Consider the following 12,818-nt stretch of genomic DNA (forward strand, 5'->3'; position numbering starts at 1 on the left):
GAATGGGGATTGAGATCCCGGGTGGAAGGATGGAATGGGAATGAGAGGTTGGATGGAATGAATGGGGATGAGAGCCCAGGTGGGAGGCTGGAATGGGGATGGGAGCCCGGTTGGGAGGATAAAATGGGGATGAGAGCCCGGTTGGGAGGATAAAATGGGGATGAGAGCCCGGTTGGGAGGGAGGGTGGAATGGGAATGAGAGTTTGGATGGAAGGAATGGGGATGAGAGCCCAGGTGGGAGGAAGGAATGGGAATGAGAGCCTGGGAGGGAGGGAGGCTGGAATGGGAATAAGAGCCCGGGAGGGAGGATGAAATGGGAATAGAAGCCCGGGAGGGAGGGAGGGAGGATGGAATGGGAATGAGAGTTTGGATGGAAGGAATGGGGATGAGATCCTGGGTGGGAGGAAGGAATGGGAATGAGAGCCCAGGCGGGAGGAAGGAATGGGAATGAGATCCCGGATGGGAGGCTGTAATGGGAATGAGAGGTTGGATGGAAGGAATGGGGATGAGAGCCCAGGTGGGAGGCTGGAATGGGAATGAAAGGTTGGATGGAAGGAATGGGGATGAGAGCCCAGGTGGGAGGCTGGAATGGGAATGAGAGGTTGGATGGAAGGAAGAAAGTAATGGGTCTGAGACCCCGTCGGGGGCAGGAGATTCCCCCTACAACTGAAAACAACTCTGAAATAAACAACACAGAAAATGACTGATGTATAAATGTAACCAGCTCAGAAAGCTGAATACTATAATAAGTAGACAGCGAAGCTACTGCTGAAATCCTCAAATCCGGACAAGGCTATAAATCTTTATGTCCACAATAATAATTTTAATCTTGTAGATTTAAGACGAGCAGATGGTCTCCGGCCTCCTGGGAAATGGCCCAGCTTTTATTAGGTAAAACATATTGTGAGTTATATCAAAATCATATGTACAGAAGAAATAAAGAAAAAGACGTGACTTATATCCCAGGGTACTACGCGGCCATCTGCTGAGACTACGCGACAGGAGACTGAATTACTAAGTGGCCGTCTCTCCTGTGTGACTGTCATTCTCTGCCCGAGACCATGAGATTAGTTCAGGGGACCCTCCGGCTGTGACTAACGTATACACTATGTAACAGTCACCTAACGCCACCAGTAACAGTGACATTCCCCAGGTAATATACTGTAACACTGTAGAGTGATGGTGGGAGACTGAGAAGAAAGGAGCTAGTGACACAAATTAGAGGGGACCCTACATAGATATTAGGGTGAGGGGTGCCAGTGTCTCTGTGTATACCCCATATTTCGGCGTATATAATGTCAGTGGCATTGCTGCCTTTCCACTCTCTCGCGCATGCGATCACTTAGCTCGGTATTCCTGAAATGAATACTACGCCATGCGCACCCCAAAAATCAATCCAGCCAATTTATTACAGGTCACACTGGGGTTCTGCACCCCGATACTCCAGTCACTGCTACAACTTCCAGTTACTTATCACGTTACAGCAGAACTTCCTGTGAAATATGGCACTGGTCAGCATCACCTTATAACAACAATGTACCAAAATAATAACAATAAAAACCACAAGTGCAAACGCAGAACATCACACGCGTCTCTCTGCAACATGCCATCTTGTGACAAACGTTTACTGAGCAATGTGTGATCCTGTAACAAAATTGTATTACACAATTATATATTTTACAATTCACCGCCGGGTATGTATAATGGTGTCCCCTATGTAAGAAGGATCCTCTGAGTAGCTATATGCACACCCCAGACACTCCGTAGGGGAAAATTATTATTATACATGGACAGTAATTCATGGTGGTCAGAATTATGTCACCCACTTGTTTCTGTACCAACCACGTTATAATGAGCTATTTATCAATAAATATATCAAAACTCTTCTCCGTTCAGTCTTACACCAGCCACCATGTGCCTGTGTACTTAGTTACTGGCTTTTGACAGGGAGGCTCTGCCCCTATACCATCTCGCCAGAAGAAGCCATTACAGCTCTCAGGGTGGATTTGGCGTCCTGTAATATTGCCAAGGGACTAACATCAGAGCAGAGAGTCAGATCCTTTGCTGTACAAAAAGCCTCACAAGAATAGTTGGGGTCCTGTACTGTAGAGTAAGATGGGGCAGTGTCACCCCCTGGTGGCAGCTCTAGGCTAGTACATGCAGTAAGAGGGAGCTGTTCTCCTCCTTAGTGCTGAACCTTCCACCCTGTCTGCAGAGAGCTGCACTGTGATACATCACCACCAGCCTCAATTATCAACATGTTTAACACATGATCAGAGATTTCCACTGGAAAGTCAGAATCTACATAATGACAATATTACTGTATTTCCTTATGGCACGGGAATTATCACCCATTATATGCTGCCGCAATGCAGGTAACGGGGGAGCTGCTCGCTAGGAGTGGGAATTATGGCGATACATTAAATACAATGTAGACGTCACACTGTTTTCATTGTACAGTGTTTGGTCCTGAGGCTCCTCCTCTTTAATATGTTGTATACAGAGATATTTTAGTCACTGACTAAATCTCTGGAACCTCAGCAGCAGCAACACTGACATCTGCAGGTCTTTAAACGTGTATGAACCCGTGGGCAGTGAAGATGCCGTATAACATCACAGGACAATCATATGAAAGCTATAGAAGGATATTTATGAAGCCCAGGTCCCTGCGAAGTGCAGTGGATCCAAAGTCTATTTGCTAAAGTGCGTCAGGATTTCCGCCAAGGCTGCGCGGCTCTACGAGGGGAAAAGCGCGGCGGCCCGAGGACAACCTCTTGTGCAGAAACAAGATTTTATGGGGCGGAACAAGATTATTGTAATACGATAAAGGGGGGTGGGCGAGCAGCATTTACAGGGGTCTTCTGTATGGAGGGGGAACGGCCGATTCACTCAGCAACTCTCAGCTGGCCGAGATCAGATCTCCGGCAATATTCTCATAGGGACACGTCCTGCAGTTTAATGCTGAGAGGCGTAGTTCCAGACTAAGGGGGAGATGTATCAAGCCTCGGATCAGCAGCCGTCATTTCATAGACTCTGCCAAATAAATAATGACTGTTAGATGCGATAGGTTCCTTTGGGCAACTTCTGCACTTTATCTCCCCCCCAAGGCTTGTTACATCTCCCCCAAATACGCACAACACTGACACCAGTAATATCGGTCTTCGCTGTAAATAAAAAGGTATAAATAAGACCAAACCCATCAGAAAGTTAGGAGGGGAACAGAGAAGGTGACTGATAGAGGTGGGGGCTGTAAAGAGGTCAGAGGTTGGACCAGAATGTTAGTAAATGTGCAAAACAGAACAACAATATAATAGGGGCGGAATCTCTCCAGGCGTCTTTGTCCAGGATCCCTGAGGCGATATGAGACGACCATCACCTGACTGCATGCGGCACGGCTGGGGTCACAGGGGCCATTTCCGGCACTATGCAGGCACAACACGCGTACGTGGGTGCATATTATATATTATACAGGTGAAATGTCTCTGTCTGTCTGTACACTTACATGGGGATGTCTCTCTAGTGCCGGGACGGCCTCCATGCTGTGAGAGCTACGCATGGGGGCCTGGTGTGTAATTACAGAACGGACACATTACCATCCTGCCGCTACATTAACCTTTATACACCGATAACCTAACCACACGCGTTCAGCATGCAAAATACTACCTTCCTCAGAGAGCCCTCTCCCACCCTCACAGCAATGGGGTGGGTGCCTCACACTATACTACACGAGGGTGATACACATGGAGCAGCAGAGGGGGGGCGATGGCGGAGAGTGTATGCGGCGTTTGGGGGTATTGTCTCTATAAAATACGGACATAAAATAGGGAGACAGAAGAAACCTAACAAGGAGTGGATTATGGGGGAGTCCAAAACCGCAGATTCCCCAGCGCTGAACACAGACACACATCACACGTAATAATACACATTTGCAGCCTTACAGCGGTGGCAGCACTCGGTGGAACGTGGCTTTGCAGAAGGTAAAGTGACCATTTGTGGTAGGTGACAATATCATCCCTAAATGTGAGGTCTCTGAGCGATGTCCGATTATGTCCTGTATGTTATAATATGGATGAGTTTGCCACGACAGCTGACAGAGAACATTATATCGTATATACGTAGTGTGACGCGGCTGAGGCTGGGCAACGCCATGTATGCCGCGCTCAGCACTCTCACTAAGAGCAGAACATGGAGGGGGATATAAATACAGTTCCTCTTCCTCGTCTAATGCTACATGATATTGCTAAAGTCGTGTTCCTCATCCGGCACATGGCGGGAACCCCACGTATGTTATGATGCATCTACACTGACACGTGACCCTCCCCGTCTACAGGAAACCAGCGTCATATCCTCAGATCTACAGACACGAGATGTCTCCACCCACCGCGACGCCTCTCTCTCCGGAGACTGATCTGTGTGTTCGCCAGAGATTATTGGAGGTGTCCTATGATTAGCAGCTCTGGAGACCAGAGATGGACCTTGTATCCCTCTCAGCGGCCACTCTTCCGATGGCATCACAATAGGAATCCCATAAAATAAGAGAATAGACATTTTGGTTTCTCCTGGCCCCATGAACACAAATAGGTGCGTGTCCTACCATAGGAGGAAGCAATGGCTGTTAAGATTTACAGTTATCGTGGAACACACAAACCCGTGGCCCCTCCCTCATTACTGGATATGGCAGGCGGTGGAGGAGGTGGCTTGGCAACACATGCAGGTGGGGTTGACAGATTTTGGGGGTATAAGATCCAGATCTTCGTCGTCTGGAATCTCGTCTAATCGGTAGCCGTCCTTCAGCAGCTGGATGTTCAAGTCCTGGTTGATCTGCTGTAGAGGAGAAGAAATATAGTCAGGATTCCAGGTGGAGCCAGATAACCGGTCACAACAGTGATAAACAGAAGGCGATAGCGGGGCAAAGGCACAGCGCCACGTCAGTGGTCAGAACAGATCATTGCCGGTTGTCCGTCTGCTGTGAGTCATTCCCACAGTACCACCCAGAGGCAACTCATACTGGGACATGTTAGGTGTCACCAGCACCTGAGCAATAAGGCGCCAGGAACAGCCAATCACCACCCACCACCTTTCCCAGTTATCTCAGGATCACAACAACCCCCAATATAAGAACAATACAGACCCCTCTGTCTTATAGCAGACACGGCTCTTATAACGCAAGACCTTTAGGCAGCGCCACCCTGCAATGTACAATATGCGTCACCAATGCCGGCTACAATGTCACACGTTACACAATACATACACAACGGGCTACAATGTCACATGTTACACAATACATACACAACGGGCTACAATATCACATGTTACACAATACATACACAACGGGCTACAATGTCACATGTTACACAATACATACACAACGGGCTACAATATCACATGTTACACAATGGGCTACAATGTCACATGTTACAGAATACATACACAATGGGCTACAATGTCACACGTTACACAATACATACACAACGGGCTACAATGTCACATGTTACACAATACATACAGAACGGGCTACAATGTCACATGTTACACAATACATACACAACGGGCTACAATGTCACACGTTACACAATACATACACAATGGGCTACAATGTCACATGTTACACAATACATACACAATGGGATACAATGTCACACGTTACACAGTACATGCACAATGGGCTACAATGTCACACGTTACACAGTACATGCACAATGGGCTACAATGTCACACGTTACACAGTACATGCACAATGGGCTACAATGTCACACGTTACACAATACATGCAAAATGGGCTACAATGTCACACGTTACACAATACATACACAATGGGCTACAATGTCACATGTTACACAATATATACACAATGGGCTACAATGTCACACGTTACACAGTACATACACAATGGGCTACACTGTCACACGTTACACAGTACATGCACAATGGGCTACAATGTCACACGTTACACAATACATACACAATGGGCTACAATATCACACGTTACACAATACATACACAATGGCCTACAATGTCACACGTTACACAATACATACAGAACGGGCTACAATGTCACATGTTACACAATGGGCTACAATGTCACACGTTACACAATACATACACAATGGGCTACAATGTCACACGTTACACAATACATACACAATGGGCTACAATGTCACACGTTACACAATACATACACAACGGGCTACAATGTCACATGTTACAGAATACATACACAATGGGCTACAATGTCACATGTTACACAATACATACACAATGGGCTACAATGTCACATGTTACACAATACATACAGAACAGGCTACAATGTCACATGTTACAGAATACATACACAATGAGCTACAATGTCACACGTTACACAATACATACACAATGGGCTACAATGTCACATGTTACACAATGGGCTACAATGTCACACAATACATACACAATGGGCTATAATGTCACATGTTACACAATACATACACAATGGGCTACAATGTCACATGTTACACAATACATACACAATGGGCTACAATGTCACATATTACACAATACATACACAATGGGCTACAATGTCACATGTTACACAATACATACACAATGGGCTACAATGTCACACAATACATACACAACGGGCTACAATGTCACATGTTACACAATACATACACAATGGGCTACAATGTCACATATTACACAATACATACACAATGGGCTACAATGTCACATGTTACACAATACATACACAATGGGCTACAATGTCACACGTTACACAATACATACACAACGTGCTACAATGTCACACGTTACACAATACATACGCAACGGGCTACAATGTCACACGTTACACAATACATACACAATGGGCTACAATGTCACATGTTACACAATACATACACAATGGGCTACAATGTCACACGTTACACAATACATACACAACAGGCTACAATGTCACACGTTACACAATACATACACAACGGGCTACAATGTCACACGTTACACAATACATACACAATGGGCTACAATGTCACACGTTACACAGTACATACACAACGGGCTACAATGTCACACGTTACACAATACATACACAACGGGCTACAATGTCACACGTTACACAATACATACACAATGGGCTACAATGTCACACGTTACACAGTACATACACAACGGGCTACAATGTCACATGTTACACAGTACATACACAACGGGCTACAATGTCACATGTTACACAATACATACACAACGGGCTACAATGTCACACGTTACACAATACATACACAACGGGCTACAATGTCACATGTTACACAATACATACACAACGGGCTACAATGTCACACGTTACACAATACATACACAATGGGCTACAATGTGAGCTGATGGTTGCCCTGCTTTTCCTGTATTATATATGTTATCAGAGGATTCTCCTATAACCCTAATGGCCATCAGTAGTAAGCAGATAAGTACATCAGTAGTAAGCAGATAAGTACATCAGTAGTAAGCAGATAAGTACGTCAGTAGTAAGCAGATAAGTACATCAGTAGTAAGCAGATAAGTACATCAGTAGTAAGCAGGTAAGTACATCAGTAGTAAGCAGGTAAGTACATCAGTAGTAAGCAGGTAAGTACGTCAGTAGTAAGCAGGTAAGTACATCAGTAGTAAGCAGATAAGTACATCAGTAGTAAGCAGGTAAGTACATCAGTAGTAAGCAGATAAGTACATCAGTAGTAAGCAGGTAAGTACATCAGTAGTAAGCAGGTAAGTACATAAGTAGTAAGCAGGTAAGTACATCAGTAGTAAGCAGGTAAGTACACATCCCATGTGAGGATGTGGTTTGTGTAACAGCACCTTTATCTCCTCCATGTTATATGTGTCTCCGGCCCCATCTCTCCCATCTGCTGGGAAATTTGCAGCTCAAAGAAAATGACCTTCTCTGGGGAAATGATGACTGACAGCTGGAGCATTAGAGGGCTGTGTATTCCAGGAATACATCTACTGTGTGTGTATATAGCAGAGAACAGTGTCTCCTGTTCAGTGTGTGTGTACAGTGTGTATAGTGTGTGTGTGTACAGCATGGATGTATAGCAGGGTATAGTGTGTGTATAGCAGGGTATAGCGTGTGTGTGTATAGCAGGGTATAGTGTGTGTGTGTGTACAGCAGGGTATAGTGTGTGTACAGCAGGGTATAGTGTGTGTGTGTACAGCAGGGTATAGTGTGTGTGTGTGTACAGCAGGGTATAGTGTGTGTACAGCAGGGTATAGTGTGTGTGTGTACAGCAGGGTATAGTGTGTGTGTGTACAGCAGGGTATAGTGTGTGTACAGCAGGGTATAGTGTGTGTACAGCAGGGTATAGTGTGTGTGTGTGTGTGTACAGCAGGGTATAGTGTGTGTACAGTGTGTATAGTGTGTGTACAGCAGGGTATAGTGTGTGTACAGCAGGGTATAGTGTGTGTGTGTGTACAGTGTGTATAGTGTGTGTACAGCAAGGTATAGTGTGTGTACAGCAGGGTATAGTGTGTGTACAGCAGGGTATAGTGTGTGTACAGCAGGGTATAGTGTGTGTACAGCAGGGTATAGTGTGTGTGTGTGTACAGCAGGGTATAGTGTGTGTACAGCAGGGTATAGTGTGTGTGTGTGTGTACAGCAGTGTATAGTGTGTGTGTGTGTACAGCAGGGTATAGTGTGTGTGTGTGTACAGCAGGGTATAGTGTGTGTGTGTGTACAGCAGGGTATAGTGTGTGTGTGTGTGTACAGTAGTGTATAGTGTGTGTACAGCAGGGTATAGTGTGTGTGTGTGTGTGTGTGTACAGTAGGGTATAGTGTGTGTGTGTGTACAGCAGGGTATAGTGTGTGTGTGTGTGTACAGTAGTGTATAGTGTGTGTACAGCAGGGTATAGTGTGTGTACAGCAGGGTATAGTGTGTGTACAGCAGGGTATAGTGTGTGTACAGCAGGGTATAGTGTGTGTGTGTACAGTAGTGTATAGTGTGTGTACAGCAGGGTATAGTGTGTGTGTGTGTACAGTAGTGTATAGTGTGTGTGTGTGTACAGCAGGGTATAGTGTGTGTGTGTACAGTAGTGTATAGTGTGTGTACAGCAGGGTATAGTGTGTGTGTGTGTACAGCAGGGTATAGTGTGTGTGTGTGTGTGTACAGCAGGGTATAGTGTGTGTGTGTGTACAGTAGTGTATAGTGTGTGTACAGCAGGGTATAGTGTGTGTGTGTGTACAGCAGGGTATAGTGTGTGTGTGTGTGTGTGTGTACAGTAGGGTATAGTGTGTGTACAGTAGTGTATAGTGTGTGTGTGTACAGTAGTGTATAGTGTGTGTGTGTGTACAGCAGGGTATAGTGTGTGTGTGTGTACAGCAGGGTCTAGTGTGTGTGTGTGTACAGCAGGGTATAGTGTGTGTGTGTGTGTGTACAGTAGGGTATAGTGTGTGTACAGTAGTGTATAGTGTGTGTGTGTACAGTAGTGTATAGTGTGTGTGTGTACAGTAGTGTATAGTGTGTGTACAGCAGGGTATAGTGTGTGTGTGTACAGTAGTGTATAGTGTGTGTGTGTGTACAGTAGTGTATAGTGTGATTAGTGCAGTATCTCTACATATTTTAGTAACTGGTGTGATATCTGTAGTGAGTTACTCACCTCGGCTGAGGAGTACCCTGATGAGGAGTATCTGGACATATCAAAATCATCATCACTTGTGGGGAATAAAAAAGGAGATAATCATTAGATCTCACTAGCTAAAAAATAAATATATATATACTGTATATATATGTACAGATATGTTCACATATATCTTACGTCCGTGCACTACAAGTCGCATTAAACAAAACCTGTGAGCACCGTGCAACTTGGTAGCGCCACGTGTCTTTTTGTGCAACAGTTTACCTTCAAATGCATCCTATTCACAAAGCAAATACAATGCAAAAGCAGCTTCTGCTGAATACAATTATATGCGGCATGCCTGTATACTGTATGTGACTGCGGCTATATCTGCATGCCTGTATACTGTATGTGACTGCGGGTATATCTGCATGCCTGTATACTGTATGTGACTGCGGCTATATCTGCATGCCTATATTCTGTGTGTGACTGTGGGTGTATCTGCATGCCTATATTCTGTGTGTGACTGCGGGTGTATCTGCATGCCTATATTCTGTGTGTGTGACTGCGGGTGTATCTGCATGCCTGTATACTGTATGTGACTGCGGCTATATCTGCATGCCTATATTCTGTGTGTGACTGTGGGTGTATCTGCATGCCTATATTCTGTGTGTGACTGCGGGTGTATCTGCATGCCTATATTCTGTGTGTGACTGTGGGTGTATCTGCATGCTTATATTCTGTGTGTGACTGTGGGTGTATCTGCATGCTTATATTCTGTGTGTGACTGCGGGTGTATCTGCATGCCTATATTCTGTGTGTGACTGCGGGTGTATCTGCATGCCTATATTCTGTGTGTGACTGCGGGTGTATCTGCATGCCTATATTCTGTGTGTGACTGTGGGTGTATCTGCATGCTTATATTCTGTGTGTGACTGCGGCTGTATCTGCATGCCTATATTCTGTGTGTGACTGTGGGTGTATCTGCATGCCTATATTCTGTGTGTGTGACTGCGGCTGTATCTGCATGCCTGTATACTGTGTGTGACTGCGGCTATATCTGCATGCCTATATTCTGTGTGTGACTGCGGGTGTATCTGCATGCCTATATTCTGTGTGTGACTGCGGGTGTATCTGCATGCCTATATTCTGTGTGTGACTGAGGCTGTATCTGCATGCCTATATTCTGTGTGTGACTGCGGGTGTATCTGCATGCCTATATTCCGTGTGTGACTGCGGGTGTATCCGCATGCCTGTATACTGTGTGTGACTGCGGGTGTATCTGCATGCCTGTATACTGTGTGTGACTGCGGGTGTATCTGCATGCCTATATTCTGTGTGTGTGACTGCGGGTGTATCTGCATGCCTATATTGTGTGTGTGACTGCGGGTGTATCTGTATGTGAAATGCTACGTTACAGTCTCATACACAGTCACAGCCACTGACACTGTAACGTAGCATTTTGCGTGCAGATACAGGCGCACACAGAATATCGGCATGCCGCAGTAGCTGCTGGTGCTATATATTCAGATTCACTTTGCAAAAAATACGCTTTTGAATGTAAAAAGTCACTCAAAAAGATGCTCAGCGCTAGAGTCACCGCCACGGTGCGACTAGAAGGTCTGTTTATAGTGCAAGGAAAAAATTGTTATGAGGACACATCTGTATATGTAAAAGATAGATATGAGAGATAGATAGATAGATAGATAGATAGATAGATAGATAGATAGATAGATAGATAGATAGATAGATAGATAGATATGAGATAGAGATAGATAGATAGATAGATAGATAGATAGATAGATAGATAGATAGATAGATAGATAGATAGATAATGAGATAGATAGAGATAGATGATAGATAGATATGAGCTAGATAGATAGATAGATATGAGATAGATATGAGATAGATAGATAGATATGAGCTAGATAGATATGAGCTAGATAGATAGATAGATATGAGATAGATATAGATATGAGATAGATAGATAGATATGAGCTAAATATATATGAGATAGAGATAGATAGATATGAGACAGATAGATATGAGATAGATGATAGATAGATATGAGATAGATAGATATTAGAGAGATAGATATGAGCTAGATAGATATGAGATAGATATATAGATAGATGAGATATGAGATAGAGAGATAGATAATGAGAGAGATATGAAATAGATACATAGATATGTGATAGATATGAGATAGATAGATATTAGAGAATTAGATAGATATGAGCTAGATAGATAGATATGAGATAGATGATAGATGGATATGAGATAGATAGATATGAGCTAGATAGATATGAGCTAGATAGATAGATAGATATGAGATAGATAGAGATAGATATGAGATAGATAGATAGATATGAGCTAGATAGATAGATAGATATGAGATAGAGATAGATATGAGATAGATAGATAGATATGAGCTAGATAGATCTGAGATAGAGATAGATAGATATGAGATAGAGATAGATATGAGATAGATGATAGATAGATATGAGACAGATAGATAGATAAATAGATAGATATGAGATAGATAGATAGATAAATAGATAGATATGAGATAGATGATAGATAGATATGAGATAGATAGATATGAGCTAGATAGATATGAGATAGATAGATATGAGACAGATAGATAAACCGATAGATAGATATGAGATAGATACGAGAGAGATATTAAATAGATACATAGATATGAGAGATAGATAGATATGAGATAGATATGAGATAGATACAAGAGAGATATGAAATAGATAGATATTATAAAGATAGATATGAGATAGGTAGATATTAGAGAGATAGATAGGTATGAGCTAGATAGATATGAGATAGATATATAGATAGATGAGATATGAGATAGAGAGATAGATATGAGAGAGATATGACATAGATACATAGATATGTGATAGATATGAGATAGATAGATATTAGAGAATTAGATAGATATGAGCTAGATAGATAGATATGAGATAGATATGAGATAGATAGAGATAGATATGAGATAGATGATAGATAGGTATGAGCTAGATAGATATGAGATAGATATATAGATAGATGAGATATGAGATAGAGAGATAGATATGAGAGAGATATGACATAGATACATAGATATGTGATAGATATGAGATAGATAGATATTAGAGAATTAGATAGATATGAGCTAGATAGATATGAGATAGATATATAGATAGATGAGATATGAGATAGAGAGAGAGATATGACATAGATAC

The 12,818-nt window shown here is 43.2% G+C and overlaps 1 protein-coding gene across 1 annotated transcript in view; it reads right to left on the minus strand.

The window, feature by feature from the left end:
• Positions 1 to 560: 560 nt before the first annotated feature.
• The window catches only part of FAM219A (family with sequence similarity 219 member A), a 125,872-nt gene continuing 113,614 nt past the window's right edge, over positions 561 to 12,818 (minus strand). The window contains exons 4-5 of the mRNA XM_088456851.1: positions 9,619 to 9,673; positions 561 to 4,824 (exon numbers count right to left, since the gene is read on the minus strand). Coding sequence (XP_088312977.1) covers positions 4,666 to 4,824; positions 9,619 to 9,673 — 214 coding nt within the window. The 3' untranslated portion in view covers positions 561 to 4,665. The remainder of the gene's footprint in view (positions 4,825 to 9,618; positions 9,674 to 12,818) is intronic.

The sequence above is a fragment of the Taudactylus pleione genome, unplaced genomic scaffold (genome assembly GCF_031769625.1).
Source record: "Taudactylus pleione unplaced genomic scaffold, aTauple2 ptg000722l, whole genome shotgun sequence".
NCBI classification, from domain to species: domain Eukaryota; kingdom Metazoa; phylum Chordata; class Amphibia; order Anura; family Myobatrachidae; genus Taudactylus; species Taudactylus pleione.